We start from the raw sequence: 19546 nt of genomic DNA on the forward strand, positions 1-19546 counted from the left end.
CAGTTGGGGTCTCTCTGTCCAGACCTCAATGCAACGTGGAAGAAATTTCAAAGAGCTCTAGCAAGGAGCACAGGAAAACCATTCAACAGCACTGCCTCTCTTCGATTAACAAAGTTCCCCACATTTAATTGAGACTCCCGCAGGAAAACGGCATTCCGAGGCGAGGTAACAGGGTGAGACCATGAAGGGTTTGCCCGGCTACAAGAGGCTTGTCACAAATTGAGGGGGTAGGAAGAGTGCACGTCTAGAGGGCGAGCTGGGAACGTCATTAAGAGACGACGAGGCTGTCCCGCGGAAGTAGGTTGCGATTAAGAAGAAGGATTCCCACCGAAAACAGTTTGGCAGTGTCTAATAATGGAAATGGACTGTTAAACATGGAAAGGATGGAGCGGATGTATGGAGTTAACTTTCACTGCACCTCTGTCTGTCCCTTCGTCGATTGGTGCTGTGGAATCGTTGTCATGTGCATCGGAGCGCAACGGAGGAGTCGTGAAACCGCCCTCTCGCAGTGCGCCTCTCCCTGTAGCTGGATCGTGGCTTCCAACTAGATCGCCCTCTCTCCGCTCCGCCCCTGCTCCTCCTCCTCCGCCTCCCCCTGCCTCGCCAAGCCCCTCCCCTACACAGGCTGGTCTACTCTGTTTTCCATGTTGGCTCTTCTTCACTCCTTCCTCGTATTCTCCGTTGCCCTTCCCCTGCGCCTTGTCACGCTGTTAATTGTTATTTTTTAGTTTTTTCCCTTCTAGTTGTGCCGGTTTTTGTTTTTTCTCTCATTCTTTTTGTTCTACTTGATTTCCACTCTCGAGCCTCCCTCACAAGCAGTGGTAGCAGTCTTAGTACAATCGCTCGGGGCCTTCACTCTGCACATGATGAGCAGGTTTAGTGTCTCATAGCATGCCTCGTTGCGTAGTCGCCGCCGTCAAGGTCCACGCCACTCTTAGTTTTGGACGTCGGTTCTTGCATTGTTCCAATTTCAGTGCTATAGCGAACGCGCACAGGATGTTATAAATTTTAACGTCAATAAGTCGATTCTCGTAAGCATTCTTCTTGTGAATGTGATAAACTTTCTTGAACCTCAATGGTGTATGCCAGCATAATCAGCCTCACGTAGATAGATGCGTTGAACGGGATATGGACGATGCAAGTACTATTAGCGCAGACGACGCGTCCGATTTTTCTGGAGACAGGGAGTTGAGCTTTCTTCTGTACGACGATGCACAAGTAGACAATTCGGCTAGGAGCTCCGACGGGCCTTGTTCACCGTGGTGGCCACTTCGAAGCTCCAGGGATAGATCTAGTGACGCTCCTTCCCTTTCTTCAAAAATGGACACTGGGCGGGATACATTCATGTGGGAAGAGAAGCGAGAGAAACGGGAGACGGAACTTTCAGGTCGGAAGCTGACTTAGATTCTTATTTCCAGCTGGCTGCGCAAGCAATATGACGTTGTCGTTGAGCAAGCTTGAAATGCTGTGACACATCTGTTCGATTAATATGGTCCTAAGAGTTTATCCTACGTTTTTGTTTTGTTTTTATTATGTTTTTTTAAGCAAATTATCAAGTCACTGATCGAATGATGGCTGCGTCTCTTTTGTACATATGGCAGAGGTGGAGATGATGAAGGAGCGGTTCGCAAAGTTGCTGCTTGGGGAGGACATGTCGGGTGGTGCTAAAGGTGTTTCTACCGCTCTTGCGATTTCGAATGCCATTACTAATCTTTCAGGTGAGAGTTGCCATGAACTTCCCCATCAATTGATTCGCCAAAGAGCCGTGTTTCTCTGGAGTGCGTATTTAAAGACAAGCGTCGCTGACCAGTGTGTTCATGATTCAGCAGAGGTTTGGTACGCAGAATTCATAGATTTGTTTTTGATTTTGCAGCCTCGCTCTTTGGTGAGCTTTGGAGGCTGGAACCACTATCCGAAGATCGACGAACAAGATGGCGCAGAGAAATGGAGTGGCTTCTTTCTGTCAGTGACCACATTGTCGAGCTTGTGCCATCATGGCAAACTTTCCCTGACGGGAGCAGTACCGAGGTCTGAATCGTTTTTAAGAATTCCTACCCTCAGCAGTATTTTTTCGTGTAATCTACATGATTGTGCTCCAGTCTATTCCTATGCTTACTCAATGTTTTGTCTTGAAGCAGGTCATGATCACAAGACCCCGATCAGATCTTCACCTTAATCTGCCAGCCTTACGCAAGCTTGATGCGATGCTGCTGGTAATCAATAATTCATCGATGAATCTTCCTCGTCAATGCTGGATTACATTGCTCGATTAAATGAGTGGGTTGAATCTGTAATAAAAGTTTCGTGCTTTCAATGACTACGTGCCACTCCGGATGACAGGATGAACTCTGCCTCTTTCGTTGTCTGACTTTAGTATAATTGATTATGCTGCAGGATTCTTTGGATAGCTACACCAACACGGAATTCTGGTATGTGGATCGGGGGATTATTGCTGCAGAAAAAGACAACGTGACTGGCTCAAGGTTGTCTATGCAGAGACAAGAAGAGAAGTGGTGGCTTCCTACCCCAAAGGTACCAGTGAATGGTCTTTCTGAGGAGGGTCGGAGAAATCTTCAGCACCAACGAGAGGCTATCAACCAGATTTTGAAGGCTGCCATGGCTATCAATGGTCAAGTCTTGTCAGAGATGGAAGTTCCTGATGTGTATTGGGATTCGCTTCCGAAGGTTGTATTTTTATTCAATTTGATGACGATATACAATTTGTTATGACCTTCATTCCATTACCGAACTAATTTTTAACACGTAGAATATCAAATGTCGTCAATTATTGCTGCTATCATTTCTAACATTGTCCCTCACTGGACCTTACTGTGCAGAATGGAAAGTCTAGTTTGGGCGATGTAATTTACAAACACCTCTCTTCAGACAATTACTCAGCAGAACAAATTTTATCTACGGTGGATCTTTCAAGTGAACACTGTCAGCTGGAAGTTGCTAATAAGCTAGAAACTGCAATACTCGTGTGGCGCCGCAAGATTCAATCGAAACATTCAAATATTGCAGCGAAATCTTCTTGGGGCATGATGAAAGACCTAGTGGCTGACGAGAATAAGAAGGAGCAGATTGCTGATAAAGCGGAGTCTATGTTGCATAGCTTGAAGTTACGGTTCCCAGGGTTGCCACAAACCGCCCTTGATATGAACAAGATTCAGTATAACAAGGTAGTCGCATCCCCGTGTCAATTTTTTGTTTGCTTGTCATAGTTGACGTTTATTTGCATCCCAATGTTATCCTTTTGGAATCTGCCCGTGATGAACTGTAATCTACATCATGTGAGGCTGTAGTCGTCTCTGCAATTCATTTTTATGTCGTTGCTATTGGAGCTGACTGGGTTTTCGTCTTCTGCACGTAGGACGTGGGCCAGTCGATTTTGGAAAGTTACTCTAGAGTGTTGGAGAGTTTGGCCTTCAACATCATTGCACGTATTGACGACGTCGTCTATGCCGATGACATGGTGAAGAAGTCAGTCGGACTTCCACCAACTCCACCATCTTCAAATCGACCACTCAACCAAATCAAGAGACCCAATGGACATCACAACGTGCATTTAACTACCACTCCATGTTCTACCCCTTATATCTCTCCCAACACCTCTCCGGCTCTTAGTCCGCACCAGATTCTGAGTTCCTCTCGTGACCACATCGAAGGCTACGCCGTTGTACGAGGACCGAACTTGAATCAAGTACTTCCAGACTGGTCCAATGGGAAACTGGACACTACTTTCAAGAAAGATCATGAGTTGGTGAAACTGCCTTCAGAAGATGTTAAAGTTTGGAGTTACGCTGGAAACCTCGAGAGTAGTAATGCCTTGCACAGTCCTCCGGGTCGTGACTAATTTTTCGGTTCACATTGAGGATTGTGACTATCATTGCCTTCACTGGAACCGAGAGGTACGAGTTGGAATGGATGTTATTTATATTGCTCCCAGGCTCCCTCCGATAGTATTAGAACTTGTAGACTCCCGTATATTGATCGTTGTAAAGTAGATCATTTCCCTCAGGACAAGGGCAATTATCAAATCACTAATTGCTAATTCTTCTGCTGCTGGAACACTTAGTGTTTACCGCTTGCGGACAGCGAAGAATGTATCGTTGTCTCTCTTCAGAAGGCTACGTTGAACAGTGCAGGAAAGAAGAGTTGTGGGAAAAGTTCCCACTCTTCGTACTGTGATTATGCTTCCCTCAACATTTGGGTTGTTAGAACAATAGGTTGCAGTCAAATTTTGGTTCTTTTCTCCTCCATAGTTATCAGAACTGCAGTGTTCCATAACTGCTTAATTTTTTTGGAATATCTGCACCTCCGGGATACAACTGTAGCCCTTTATTGTGGATTTGCCTGTCAAAATAGTTTATAGGTGACTGATTTTCACACAACAGACTCTTGAAATGACTCATTTAGTTTTAACGCGAGGACGGGGTTTGTGAACTTCGGCTATTGCAGGGCACTTCTGGAGGTCTTTGATCTGTCGAGTCTTCGTCTAATTTCAAAGTAAATAATCCACCTGTCACTCGGACTCTGTTTGTCTGATTCATGAGGTGTAATTTAGCTCTTGTTCTTAACTGTGTGGGACTTCAAGCTAGGCTCAGATGTTGACGTTGTTATTATACAGACTATCTCACGGAATGTGTCTACATTACTTTCTTAAAAATATAAAAATCTGAATTATCGTACGCATGCCTAACCTAAATTCATGCGCGGTAGCCGTGACGTATGTACATCTTCTCGTAAATTGTATGTGCTTTAGTTTAGAGTGTTCACAACTTGACATGATTTCTTTTAGGAGAAACATCATATATATTCCTAGAATATGCTGAAATATCAAGCATGCTCTTGTATCCTTGATAGTAGTAGATATATCCCTTACATTTGTGACAATAGTAAATGTACCCTAGTTGATGATAACATATCACCAATATTCCTTATTTAGTCATCATCTATGGTCCAAACCATGAGGTGCGTAGATGTTGTTACAATATTTAGGCAAATTACTTCTTGAGCTAAGTGAATATGCATTTTGGTATATTTATGTATACTATTACCATTGGAAATGCATATAATTTATACATGATTGCTACACTTACATGGACATCCTTAAATTTTCTATCAAAAACTTGATTTGGGCAATTTATCATTCTTAAGTGGCATCACCTTCTCAGTTTTTTTATTGCCCCATGGGTCATATTTGTATTTTGAGACATAGAGGGTTATGGGCAAGTAGATGGTAGTAGTAGCATGCAATTCAAAGGATGCAAGAAGTGCAAAAGAAAAATCGTCTTTATAGCCAAGTGTCATAGAGAATCTGCAATGTGAGGTATGGTCTCTAAATTGACAAAAGAAAGGATGTGAGATTTTTTCAATTCTTGAAAAGTTAAAAAGAGACATGGCAAAATCTATGCATCATGTGGTTTTGACCTCAAATAAGAATTAAATAAAGAATGTTAGTGATACTTTATCACCAATGAGGGTACATTTGTTATTATCACAAATCTAATAGACATGTTTGCAATTATTAAGAATACAAGGATATTTTTAATATTTTAGTATATTTGAGGGATATAAATGATATTTTTCCTAATATCAAATTAGAATGGCTATTGCCAAGGACAAAAAAACTAGAGTCTTTTTGAAAGAAGATTGAAGAGAAAAAATAAATATATATTAAAGAGAAAAATTGACAAGAGTGAAGAAGGCTTCTCTCTTGCTTCTATATATACATTCTAACTAAGAGCTACTTGACAATATTGTATAAGACCTCCAAGACATGTCCAACTTATAAGACACATGTCTTACTTGGAAGATAAGTTTCTTATATGTGCAACATGTGTCCAACTTGTTGGCTAAATTTCTAATCTATTAATCAAATACAAACACACCTAAAGTCCAATTTACATCTATAAAGCTTCTAAGAAGCTTTTCCACAAGATACTATTAAATCTATCCATATTTACTTTTTACCTAATACTCCTTATTTAGGTAATTAAGTATGTCAGTGACATCTTGTATTGTTTCTAATCTTATACCTAGTCTTATTTTTTTTAATCTACACTATTTTTTTTCTCTTGTGGTTTTAAATCTCTTGATTATTTATCTTTATTATAGTCAATTTTAGAAGATAATATTTTAACATTTAAATTAAGATTTTTTAATACTTATTAATATAAATGGATTACCTTACTTATTGAATGCTATTATCTTAAGATTTTTTATATATATATTTGAAGTAATATCATATTTTACAAAACTGATTTTCAAGATATTTTGTCTCCTTTCAAATGTAGTATTTATTTTTAAATAATGTAGATGACTATTTATTTATTTATTTATTTATTTATATAAAAATATAAAAATAGAAAATATTAATTACCTTTTAAAAAATTAATGCTTCTAATTAAGGACTGTATTTATAAAAACTATTTTTGATTTATCATAAATAAGATATTTAAACAAATTATTTCCATCTCAAATAACTTATAATAATAAATATATATTACTTAGATAAATAGAAGTTAAAGAGATAGAAATTGATAGAAGTATATATGCACATGTTAACCTCTTGTTTTAGCAAAATAATCACATGTTGGCTACATGTTGACTAGTTGGTTTGACATGTATAGTTATAATATTAATTAGAAATTATATAAGATAATTGTAAGATCTAATCTTGATGTTTAAAATTGTCATAGCCATAATCATGTAAGCTAATAATTACATATAGAAATAGGTAGAAGTAAGTAAAAGTAGATAAAAGTAAGTTAATTCTATAATATTTAATATAGAAGCTTCCTAAAAACTTCCTAGACGCTGCTTTGACTTCATAGGTGTCTTTAATTGACTTTTTGGATTAGAAACGTGATCAACAAGTTGGCCATGTGCCACACATGTTGTTAGCTTGAAGATCAAGCTAACTATGTGGCCCACACGTAGAAAAACTTGCCTTGTAAGTCAAGGCATGTGTCCTACAAAGTCAACACATATTAGAGGTCCTATAGAACGTCGCCACGTAGCCCCTAGTTAGATAGTATATATAGAGACAAGAGTGAAGGCTTCTTCACTCTTGTCAACTCCTTTCTTGCTTCTAGTCCAGGTTCAAGAGTCTTTAGTTTCTTGTCTTGTGGCAATAGCCATTCCAGTTTCCTTTTAATATACCTACTTGTTTATATTTTGACTTATTATATCGAGATAGCCTTTTTGTGTATATTTTCAATCATCGAGTCTTTGTCCTTGACAGATTGACAAGAGTACACTTACAATATCAGAGCTTTCTTTTTCTTGAGTGAGAGTCGATTACCCCTTTCTCTTGACAAGACATAAGCGTATTAGAAGTTTGCGGATTACCCACTTCTAAACTGATATTGTTCTTAGTATCTTCTTTGTTATCAAGTCTTTCTTTTCTTTTGTCTTGAGCAGTATCAAACAAATTTTTCTTCTTAGTGTCATTATGGCAGAGCTTGTTGAAATGAAGAGTGCAATGGCACAAATGCAAGAACAAATGAGAGAGTTAATGCTTGCGATGCATCAACTCAATTCACCAACACATGAAAGAACAAGAATAGCAGAAAGTGGGGATATAGAGATGATCGGAGCTGCTTCAACATCTACAACAAATCACGTTCCTTCTTCAATTGTACAACACCCTGTAAGCACTAGAGAACCAAGAATTGTCTTACCCGAGAAATTTGATGGTACGAGATCTAAGTTTCGAGGGTTCATCAATCAAGTACAATTGGCAATTGAACTTCAACCGCAAAGCTATCCAACTCCAAGATCACAAGTCAGGTTTATTGGCACTCTACTTTCTGGTTCTGCATTATCGTGGTTTTCGTCTTTTCTTGAACAACGAAATCTAATATTGGATAATTTGGAAGCTTTTTTGGTGGAGTTTCAATCTATGTATGGTGAACACGATGCAACTCGTGTTGCAACAAATAAGATCCGAATTCTGCGACAAGAAAATCGCTTAGTAATAGTGTATGCTTCACAATTTTGACAACTTGCAATTGACATCAAGTGGGATGATGCTGCACTCATCAGTCAATTTCTTTATGGATTGCAATACGAAGTAAAGAAATTGATGCTCAACTTACTTGATCCTCAAACTTTGAGTCAAGCAATCGATTTTGCGGTAAAATGTGATAATCGACTTTTCGAATTTCGATCTGAGAATCATTCACGGGAACCTCAACGTTATTACTCAATGGCAACATCAACATCTTTGCCAAACGTACAGTCGAAAGTAGAAGACATGCAAATTGACGCGGTACGTTTTAAACCCCTAACTGAGCAAGAAAAGATTCGTCGTCGTCAAGAAGGATTATGTTTATATTGCAGAGAACCTAAGCACACTACTCAACATTGTCCAAAGAAGCGACGCAACTATAAAATGAGAGGTACGACGGTCAAACAAAATAACATGTCGGAAAACGGATTCGTCCAGCTACAATAGGGACCATGCAGCTGGAACCTTATACAATTCCTAATGAAGGTCCTATCCTCCCATCAGAACCCTCTCCTTGTTTTATAATAGACTTATATTTAGGACCTAAGAATTGCAAAGCCTCTGTTTTATTAGATTCAGGAGCCTCATCATGTTTTTTAGATGAACAATTTGTTAAAAGTCGTAAAATACCTTTTGTACAGAAACCTAAATCAATACATGTAGAAGTCATAGATGGTTGTCCCTTGTCTTCTGGAGATGTCACTCATGAAACTCATCCTATAAAAGTAACAATAGACGGTCATGATAGCTACATAGCTTTTAACATAATTAAATCCCCGTCCAATCCAGTTATTTTAGGTTTATCCTGGCTAGAAAAATATAACCCTCGAATAGATTGGAATTCGCATAAACTTGACTTTTCCCAGAGCGTTATTAATAGTTCTACTAATCAAGTAAAAAATTATAAGTCTAGTACAGTAAAACCCGTACTGATAGGTGCAAAAGCATTTATATACGCAGCAAAAGAAGGATCAACTTTTGCTATTTATGCTGCACCTATTTCTGAAAACGTAAAGACTTCAAGTGGCATTCTAAGTCAATATCAGGAGTATCAAGACGTTTTTGAGAAAAAAAATGCAGATATTCTTCTTGAGCATCGTCCATATGATTGTTCAATCGACCTCAAGGAAGAAACTCAGCCACTATTTGGACCAATTTACAGTTTATCGCAAGATGAGATGGCTGAACTCAAGACATATATTGACGAGAATTTAGCGAAGAATTTCATACGCCATTCAAAATCTCCAGCAGGAACTCCAATTCTATTCATAAAGAAATTGATCTTTACGAATGTGTGTTGATTATCGAGGATTCAAACAAGATCACAATCAAGAACAGGTATCCATTACCTTTGATATCAGGACTCCTTGACTAGTTGAATCAAGCTAAGATCTATACAAAAATAGATCTAAGAGGAGCATATAATCTAGTACGGATCAAAGAAGGAGATGAATGGAAGACTGCGTTTCGAACCAAGTAAGTACATTTCAAATATAATGTCATGCCCTTTGGACTCACGAATGCACTAGCTGCTTTTCAACATCTCATGAATGATGTATTTCGTGAATTCTTAGACAATTTTGTCGTCTGCTATCTAGACGATATCCTGATCTATTCTAAGAACGTCGAAGAACATGAAATACATGTTTGTCAAGTATTACAAAAACTTAGAGATGCAGGATTGTACGCCAAGATGGAAAAGTGTGTATTTCACACTACTCAAGTTGACTTTTTAGGATACATCATTTCAAATGATGGTCTCATGATGGATTCTAAGAAAGTCCAAACAATCATGGATTGGAAGATTCCAAGGACAGTAAGAAATGTCCAATGTTTCTTGGGATTTGCCAATTACTATCAGATCTTCATCAAAGATTTCTCACGAGTTGCAGCTCCACTTACACGCTTGACTAGTAAAGATAAATTCCAATGGAATCAAGAAGCGGAAGCAACATTTCAAGCCTTGAAGACATCGTTTGTCTCTACACCAGTCTTATATCGTATTGACTTTTCCAAGGCATTTTTTATGGAAACAGATGCATCAAATTTTGCCTTGGGTGCAGTTTTATCACAAATGGGAATAGATGACAAACTTCATCCGATAGCTTTTCATTCAAGAAAATTCTCAGCAACCGAGATCAATTATGAGATCCACGATAAAGAACTTGTTGCGATCGTGGATTCCTTTCAAGAATGGTATCATTATCTAGAAGGTGCTTCTAGTCCAGTCATTGTGTATATAGATCACAAGAACCTCGAGTATTTCATGTCAACACGCGTGTTGAATCGTCGTCAAGTTCGTTGGAGTATGTCTTTGTCAACATTTGAGTTCATTATCACTTATCAGCCAGGAAAACAACAAGGTTTGTCCGATGCCCTATCTAGACGTTCTTATTTTGCACCAAAAGAAGGAGATGCAGCTTTTGAGCAACAAAGAACGGTCCTCTTGAAACAGGAGGAATTTCATCTCCGAGCAATGAAATCAACATTGATTGTTGATTCAACTTTTCTCAAGCAAATCCAGTCCAGTATGTCCTCAGACCCTCTTGTTCATGATATCGAGAATAATTCTTCTAAGTCTCATGATCCTTCTAAGTTCGAGTTCAAGAATAATCTATTATATTTTGAAGGACGCCTATATGTTCCAGAAGGAGAAGCACGTTTACGTGTTCTTGAAGCACTTCATGACTTTCCAAGAGCAGGGCACTTTGGATATAATAAGACTTTGGAACTCATATCAAGAGATTTTTGGTGGCCACAAATGTGGAAGTCAGTCAAAGACTTTTTATAATCATGTGATATTTGTTCAAGATCAAAAATTCCTCGTCATCGAACTTACGGACTTCTTCAGCCATTACCTATACCAGAACAACCATGGTCTTCTGTTTCTATGGATTTCATCACAGATCTTCCAAGCTCAAGATCTTATGATTCTATATTTGTGATAGTAGATCGTTTCACCAAAATGCACATTTTGTGCCATGTACAAAATCTATCACAGGTGAAGAAACAACTATGTTTTTCATTGATAATATCTATCGCTATCATAGATTACCTAAAGATATCATATCAGATAGGGGAACTCAATTTGTGTCAAGATTTTGGAGGACCGTTTTCAAGATTTTAAAACTGGACATAAAGCTATCTTCAGCTTTCCATCCTCAAACTGATGGACAAACAGAGCGCGTAAACCAAGTCTTGGAGCAATATTTAAGGTGTACTATCAACTACCAACAAGATGATTGGACAACCCTTCTGCCATTGGCAGAGTTTGCTTATAATAATACGGTACATTCTTCCACGCAACAAACACCTTTCTTTGCCAATTATGGCTATCATCCATGACTTGATACTTTTGATTTTTCAAAAGTTGATAATCATGCAGCAGAAGATATGGCAAATCGGTTGTCAGAGTTACATGCAATAATGAAGACGCAATTGAAGGAAGCTCAAGAAGGACAAAAGATAAACGCAGATCTATATCGTAAGGAGCAACCACAACTCATTGTGGGTGATAAGGTATGGCTACTTCGTCACAATATCAAGACTACTCAACCTTGTGACAAGTTGGACTATCATAGGCTTGGCCCCTTGTCAAGGACAAGAACTCGATGAAAGCTAAAGAGTAAGTGAGACTTTTGTCAAAAAAGAAATAGGACAAAATAGAAATATGTATATTAAGAAAGAAACTGGAATGGCTATTGCCAAAATACAAGAAAACTAGAGACCCTTGAAACTAGACTAGAAGCAAGAAAGGAGTTGACAAGAGTGAAGAAGCCTTCACTCTTGTCTCTATATATACTATCTAACTAGGGGCTACGTGGCGACGTTCTATAGGACCTCCAATATGTGTTGACTTTGTAGGACACATGCCTTGACTTACAAGGCAAGTTTTCCTACGTGTGGGCCACATAGTTAGCTTGATCTTCAAGCTAACAACATGTGTGGCACATGGCCAACTTGTTGACCACGTTTCTAATCCAAAAAGTCAATTAAAGACACCTATGAAGTCAAAGCAGCATCTAGGAAGTTTCTAGGAAGCTTCTATATTAAATATTATAGAATTAACTTACTTTTATCTACTTTTACTTACTTCTATCTATTTCTATATGTAATTATTAGCTTATATGATTATGGCCGTGACATTACCCCCCCTTCTAGAGACGAGTTCTACGAGGAGCGGTCATCATATGTTGAGGAAATCTATGATGCGACGAATTATATTCGCCACATACTCTGATCTCTGTTCTCTTCAAAGATGATTGATAGGGCCTCTCTACCATCGGTAGTGTCCCATACCACGGCGGGAAGACCACCCAGTTATTTGATCATTATTGAGGCCTTCATAACTTCCTTCGAATAGAATATTCGGAACACCATCAGGAGTTGTTCCTACCTCTAGCAAAATCACCAAACATCGGGAGTCCCTTCCCAAATCGTGATACCAAACGCGTTGTATCTTACCATCTGTTCGAGGGAGAACATGTCGTTCTTGAAGATCTTCATCTCGATTGCGTCATCTTGAAGGTTGTGACAATCGTAATGTCTTGTCCGGCAGGTCAGCAAACGAAGGTTCTTGAGTTGAATCCGCTGGTTGTTGGCTCTCCATCTAATTAGCGTCACAAATGTAAAGAAGTTACAAACAAGGATAGGAAATTGAATGTTATCTTGCCTCAATCTTGTCTCTTTTATAAGAGAGGTTTTCATCTTGATTTTGATGGATGTCGTTGATGAAAAACTTTGACTTTAGCTGATGCATTTGCTAGATTCATGGATGGCTCCCATGTGTGCTCACTAATATCATATCCGCGCCAATGAACAAGATATTCCAACTTATTTTGGCGCCGCCTTGAGTCTAATATCTCTTCCACCTCAAATTCTTCATTATTATCTACTTCTATAGGAGGCGGTGGCATTTGTCTTCTTTCTTGTATATCCACTGTCTTATATGGTTCAAGAAGAGACACATGGAATACAGGATGGATCTTCATTGACTCCGGTAGATGTAACCGATATGCAACTGGGTTGATCTGTTCAGAAACAGAAAAGGGGCCAAGCCTACGATAGTCCAATTTGTCACAAGGTCGAGTGGTCTTGATATTGCGACGAAGTAGCCATACCTTATCACCCACGTTGAGTTGTGGTTGCTCTTTATGATATACATCTGCATTTATCTTTTGTCGTTCTTGAGCTTTCTTCAACTGCGCCTTCATTATTGCATGTAACTCTGACAACCGATTTGCCATGTCTTCTGCTGCAGGATTATCAACTTTTGAAAAATCAAAAGTATCAAGTCGTGGATGATAGCCATAATTGGCAAAGAAAGGTGTTTGTTGCGTAGAAGAATGTACTGTATTATTATAAGCAAACTCTGCCAATGGCAGAAGGATTGTCCAATCATCTTGTTGGTAGTTGATGGTACACCTTAAATACTGTTCCAAGACTTGGTTTACGCGCTCTGTTTGTCCATCAGTTTGAGGATGGAAAGCTGAAGATAGCTTTATGTCCACTTTTAAAATCTTGAAAAGAGTCCTCCAGAATCTCGACACAAATTGAGTTCCCCTATCCGATATGATATCTTTAGGTAATCCATAATAGCGATAGATATTATCAATGAAAAGCTTAGCTGTTTCTTCACCTGTGATAGATTTTGAAATGGCATAAAATGTGCCATCTTGGTGAAACGATCTACTATCACAAATATAGAATCATAAGATCTTGAGTTTGGAAGATCTGTGATGAAATCCATAGAAACAGAAGACCATGGTTGTTCTGGTATAGGTAATGGCTGAAGAAGTCCGTAAGGTCGATGTCGAGGAATTTTTGATCTTGAACAAATATCACATGATTGTATAAAGTCTTTGACTGACTTCCACATTTGTGGCCACCAAAAATCTCTTGATATGAGTTCCAAAGTCTTATTATATCCAAAGTGCCCTGCTGCTGGAAAGTCATGACGTGCTTGAAGAACACGCAAACGTGCTTTTCCTTCTGGAACATATAGGCGTCCTTCAAAATATAATAGATTATTCTTGAACTCAAACTTAGAAGAATCATGAGACTTGGAAGAATTATTCTCGATATCATGAACAAGAGGGTCTGAGGACATACTGGACTGGATTTGCTTGAGAAAAGTTGAATCAACAGTCAGTGTTGATTTCACTGCTCGGAGATGAAATTGCTCCGGTTTCAAGAAGACCGTTCTTTGTTGCTCAAAAGTTGCATCTCCTTCTTTTGGTGCAAAATAAGAACGTCTAGACAGGGCATCGGACAAACCTTGTTGTTTTCCTGGCCGATAAGTGATAATGAAGTCGAATCTTGACAAAGACATACTCCAACGAGCTTGACGACGATTCAACACGAGTGCTGACATGAAATACTCGAGGTTCTTGTGATCTGTATACACAGTTACTGGACTAGAAGCACCTTCTAGATAATGACGCCATTCTTGAAAAGAATCCACGATTGCAAGAAGTTCTTTATCGTGGATCTCATAATTGATCTCGGCTGCTGAGAATTTTCTTGAATGAAAAGCTATCGGATGAAGTTTGTCATCTGTTCCCATTTGTGATAAAACTGCACTCAAGGCAAAATCCGATGCGTCTGTTTCCATAAAAAATACCTTGGAAAAGTCAACACGATATAAGACTGGTGCAGAGACAAACGATGTCTTCAAGGCTTCAAATGCTGCTTCCGCTTCTTGAGTCCATTGGAATTTATCTTTACTAGTCAAGCGTGTAAGTGGAGCTGCAACTCGTGAGAAGTCTTTGATGAAGATCCGATAGTAATTGGCAAATCCCAAGAAACATTGGACATCTCTTACAGTCTTTGGAATCTTCTAATCCATGATTGTTTGGACTTTCTTAGAATCCATCATAAGACCATCATTTGAAATGATGTATCCTAAAAAGTCAACTTGAGTAGTGTGAAATACACACTTTTCTATCTTGGCGTACAATCCTGCATCTCTAAGTTTTTGTAATACTTGACGAACATGTATTTCATGTTCTTCAACATTCTTAGAATAAATCAGGATATCGTCTAGGTAGCAGACGACAAAATTGTCTAAGAATTCACGAAATACATCATTCATGAGATGTTGAAAAGCAGCTGGTGCATTCGTGAGTCCAAAAGGCATGACATTGTATTCAAAGTGTCCGCACCTGGTTCGAAACGCAGTCTTCCATTCATCTCCTTCTTTGATCCGTACTAGATTATATGCTCCTCTTAGATCTATTTTTGTATAGATCTTAGCTTGATTTAACTGGTCAAGGAGTCCTGATATCAAAGGTAATGGATACCTGTTCTTGATTGTGATCTTGTTGAGTCCTCGATAGTCAACACACATTCGTAAAGATCCATCTTTTTTCTTTACGAATAAAATTGGAGCTCCTGCTGGAGATTTTGAATGGCGTATGAAATTCTTCGCTAAATTCTCGTCAATATATGTCTTGAGTTCAGCCAACTCATCTTGCGATAAACTGTAAATTGGTCCAAATGGTGGCTGAGTTCCTTCCTTGAGATCGATTGAACAATCGTATGGGCGATGCTCAGGAAGAATATCTGCATTCTTTTTCTCAAAAACGTCTTGATAATCCTGATATTGACTTGGAATGCCACTTGAAGTCTTTACGCTTTCAGAAATAGGTGCAGCATAAATAGCAAAAGTTGATCCTTCTTTTGCTGCGTGTATAAATGCTTTTGCACCTATAAGTGCGGGTTTTACTATACTAGACTCATGGTTTTTTACTTGATTAATAGAACTGTTACTAATGCTCCGAGGAAAATCAAGTTTACGAGAAATCCAATCTATTCGAGGATTATACTTTTCTAACCATGATAAGCCTAAAATTACTGGATTAGAGGGAGATCTAATTATATTAAAAATTACGCAACTACTATGACCATTTATTACTACATCTACAGGAAGTGTTTCGTGAGTTACATCTCCAGAAGACAACGGACGACCATCTATGACTTCTACGTGTACAGGTTTAGTTTTTTGTATTAATGATATTCTATGACATCTAGCAAATTCTTCATCTAAAAAACAAGCTGAGGCTCCTGAATCTACCAAGGCAGAGGCTTTGTAATTATTAGGTCCTAAACGCACATCTATTATAAAACAAGGAGATGGTTTTGAAGAGAGGATATGACCTTTATTAGAAGTTGTACAAGATTCCAGCTGCACGGTCCCTATTGTAGCTGGACGTACTCGTTTTCCGACATACTGTCTTCTTTGACAGCCGTACTCCTCATTTTGTAGTTACGTCGCTTCTTTGGACAATGTTGAGCAGTGTGCTTAGGTTCTCTACAATATAAGCACAATCCTTCTTGTCGACGACGAGACTTTTCTTGCTCAGTAAGAGGTTTGAAACGTACCGCATCAATTTGCATATCCTCTACTTCTGAAGGTATGTGTTGAGGAGACGTCGGTGTTGCCATTGAATTGTAGTAACGTTGAGGCCCACTTGTGCGACTCTCGGATCGAAATTCAAAAAGTCGATTGTCGCACTTCACAGCAAAGTCAATTGCTTGACTCAATGTTTGAGGATCAGGTAAATTAAGCATCAATTTCTTTACCTCATATTGTAATCCGTAGAGAAATTGACTCACAAGTGCGGCATCATCCCACTTGATATCAGTTGCAAGTTGTCGAAATTGCGAAGCATATAATGTTACTGATCGATTGCCTTGTCGCAAAATACGGATCTTGTTGGTTGCAACACGAATTGCATCATGTTCTCCAAACATGGATCGAAACTCCGCCAAAAAAGCCTCCAGATTATCCAATATTGGATCTCGTCGTTCAAGAAAAGATGAAAACCATGACAATGCTGAACCTGAAAGAAGTGTACCAATGAATCTAACTTGTGACCCTGGAGTTGGATAGCTCTGGGGTTGAAGTTCAATCACTAGTTGGACCTGATTGATGAATCCTCGAAACTTGGATCTGGTACCATCAAACTTCTCGGGCAAGGCAACTCTCGGTTCTCTAACACTCAAAGGGTGTTCCATTCTGGGAGAAGGGACATGGTTTGGTGCAGATGTTGAAGCAGCCCCAATCATCTCTATATCTTCACTTCCTACCATTCTTGTTGCTCCTTGTGGTGGTAAATTGAGTTGATGCATCGCAAGCATTAACTCCCTCAATTGTTCTTGCATCTGTGCCATTGTACTCTTCATTTCAACAAGCTCTGCCATAGTAGCACTTAGAAAAGAGAAGATGTCTAATAACGCTCAATTCAAGAAAAAGGGGTAATCCACTCTTAATCAAGAAAAGACAAAGCTCTCATATTGTAAGTGTACTCTTGTCAATCTGTCAAGGACAAGAACTCGATGAAAGCTAAAGAGTAAGTGAGACTTTTCTCAAAAAAGAAATAGGACAAAATAGAAATATGTATATTAAGAAAGAAACTGGAATGGCTATTGCCAAAATACAAGAAAACTAGAGACCCTTGAAACTAGACTAGAAGCAAGAAAGGAGTTGACAAGAGTGAAGAAGCCTTCACTCTTGTCTCTATATATACTATCTAACTAGGGGCTACATGGCGACGTTCTATAGGACCTCCAATATGTGTTGACTTTGTAGGACACATGCCTTGACTTACAAGACAAGTTTTCCTACGTGTGGGCCACATAGTTAGCTTGATCTTCAAGCTAACAACATGTGTGGCACATGGCCAACTTGTTGACCACGTTTCTAATCCAAAAAGTCAATTAAAGATACCTATGAAGTCAAAGCAGCGTCTAGGAAGTTTCTAGGAAGCTTCTATATTAAATATTATACAATTAACTTACTTTTATCTACTTTTACTTACTTCTACCTATTTCTATATGTAATTATTAGCTTATATGATTATGGCCGTGACACCCCTTTTCTGTTTTTGAACAGATCAACCCAGTTGCATATCGGTTACATCTACCAGAGTCAATGAAGATCCATCCTATATTCCACGTGTCTCTTTTTGAACCATATAAGACAGTGGATATACAAGAAAGAAGACAAATGCCACCGCCTCCTATAGAAGTAGATAATAATGAAGAATTTGAGGTGGAAGAGATATTAGACTCAAGGCGGCGCCGAAATAAGCTGGAATATCTTGTTCATTGGCGCGGATATGATATTAGTAAATGCACATGGGAGCCATCCAGGAATCTAGCAAATGCATCAGCTAAAGTCAAAGTTTTTCATCAACGACATCCATCGAAACCAAGATGAAAATCTCTCTTATAAAAGAGACAAGATTGAGGCAAGATAACATTTAATTTCCTATCCTTGTTTGTAACTTCTTTGCATTTGTGACGCTAATTAGATGGAGAGCCAACAACCAGTGGATTCAACTCAAGAACCTTTGTTTGCTAACCTGCCGGACGAGACATTACGATTGTCACAACCTTCAAGACGACACAATCGAGATGAAGATCTTCAAGAACGACATGTTCTTCCTCGAACAGATAGTGAGATACAACGCGTTTGGTATCACGATTTGGGAAGGGACTCCCGATGTTTGGTGATTTTGCTAGAGGTAGGAACAACTCCTGATGGTGTTCCAAATATTCTATTCGAAGGAAGTTACGAAGGCCTCAACAATGATCAAATAACTGGGTGGTCTTCCCGCCGTGGTATGGGATACTACCGATGGTTGAGAGGCCCTATCAATCATCTTCCAAGAGAACAGAGATCAGAGTATGTGGCGAATACAATTCGTCGCATCATAGATTTCCTCAACATATGATGACCGCTCCTCCTGGAACTCGTCTCTAGAAGGGGGGGTAATGTCACGGCCATAATCATATAAGCTAATAATTACATATAGAAATAGGTAGAAGTAAGTAAAAGTAGATAAAAATAAGTTAATTCTATAATATTTAATATAGAAGCTTTCTAGAAACTTCCTAGATGCTGCTTTGACTTCATAGGTGTCTTTAATTGACTTTTTGGATTAGAAACGTGGTCAAAAAGTTGGCCATGTGCCACACATGTTGTTAGCTTGAAGATCAAGCTAACTATGTGGCCCACACGTAGAAAAACTTGCCTTGTAAGTCAAGGCATGTGTCCTACAAAGTCAACACATATTAGAGGTCCTATAGAATGTCGCCACGTAGCCCCTTGTTAGATAGTATATATAGAGACAAGAGTGAAGGCTTCTTCACTCTTGTCAACTCCTTTCTTGCTTCTAGTCCAGGTTCAAGAGTCTTTAGTTTCTTGTCTTGTGGCAATAGCCATTCCAGTTTCCTTTTAATATACCTACTTGTTTATATTTTGACTTATTATATCAAGTTAGCCTTTTTGTGTATATTTTCCCTCATGGAGTCTTTGTCCTTGACAAAAACCCATCTTTACCTTTATTTGTTGGAGGTAAGATATTTACACAAGTTCCAACAAAAAGACATTTATTTATTATTTATATAATCATTAAGTTTTTTTTATTAATGAAAGTTTTTGTAGAATTTTAGAGCAATATTAGGAATACTATAATGCCTTAGGAGAAAAATAATGCTAATATATTGCCAAAACACTAATCT

The 19546-nt window shown here is 38.6% G+C and overlaps 1 protein-coding gene across 1 annotated transcript; it reads left to right on the forward strand.

Annotated features, from left to right (window-relative positions):
* The first annotated feature begins 506 nt into the window (after window positions 1-506).
* On the forward strand, window positions 507-4566 carry LOC112279101 (rop guanine nucleotide exchange factor 1). Its single transcript, XM_024513219.3, has 7 exons — window positions 507-1387; window positions 1602-1718; window positions 1874-2028; window positions 2139-2213; window positions 2395-2685; window positions 2838-3182; window positions 3374-4566. The coding sequence occupies exons 1-7, from the start codon at window positions 1129-1131 to the stop codon at window positions 3854-3856; spliced, it is 1725 nt and encodes a 574-aa protein (XP_024368987.1). The 5' UTR covers window positions 507-1128; the 3' UTR covers window positions 3857-4566.
* Window positions 4567-19546: the final 14980 nt, after the last annotated feature.

Source organism: Physcomitrium patens, chromosome 2 (assembly GCF_059467195.1).
Source record: "Physcomitrium patens ecotype Gransden chromosome 2, ASM5946719v1, whole genome shotgun sequence".
In the NCBI taxonomy this organism is placed as follows: domain Eukaryota; kingdom Viridiplantae; phylum Streptophyta; class Bryopsida; order Funariales; family Funariaceae; genus Physcomitrium; species Physcomitrium patens.

Bases quoted from the DNA above. Each gene is read 5' to 3' on its own strand.
- LOC112279101 (XM_024513219.3), top strand. From the start codon at position 1,129: ATGGACGATGCAAGTACTATTAGCGCAGACGACGCGTCCGATTTTTCT. The intron at 2,214-2,394 runs GTAATCAATAAT...ATTATGCTGCAG, and splicing joins AGCTTGATGCGATGCTGCTG to GATTCTTTGGATAGCTACAC. The intron at 3,183-3,373 runs GTAGTCGCATCC...TTCTGCACGTAG, and splicing joins ACAAGATTCAGTATAACAAG to GACGTGGGCCAGTCGATTTT.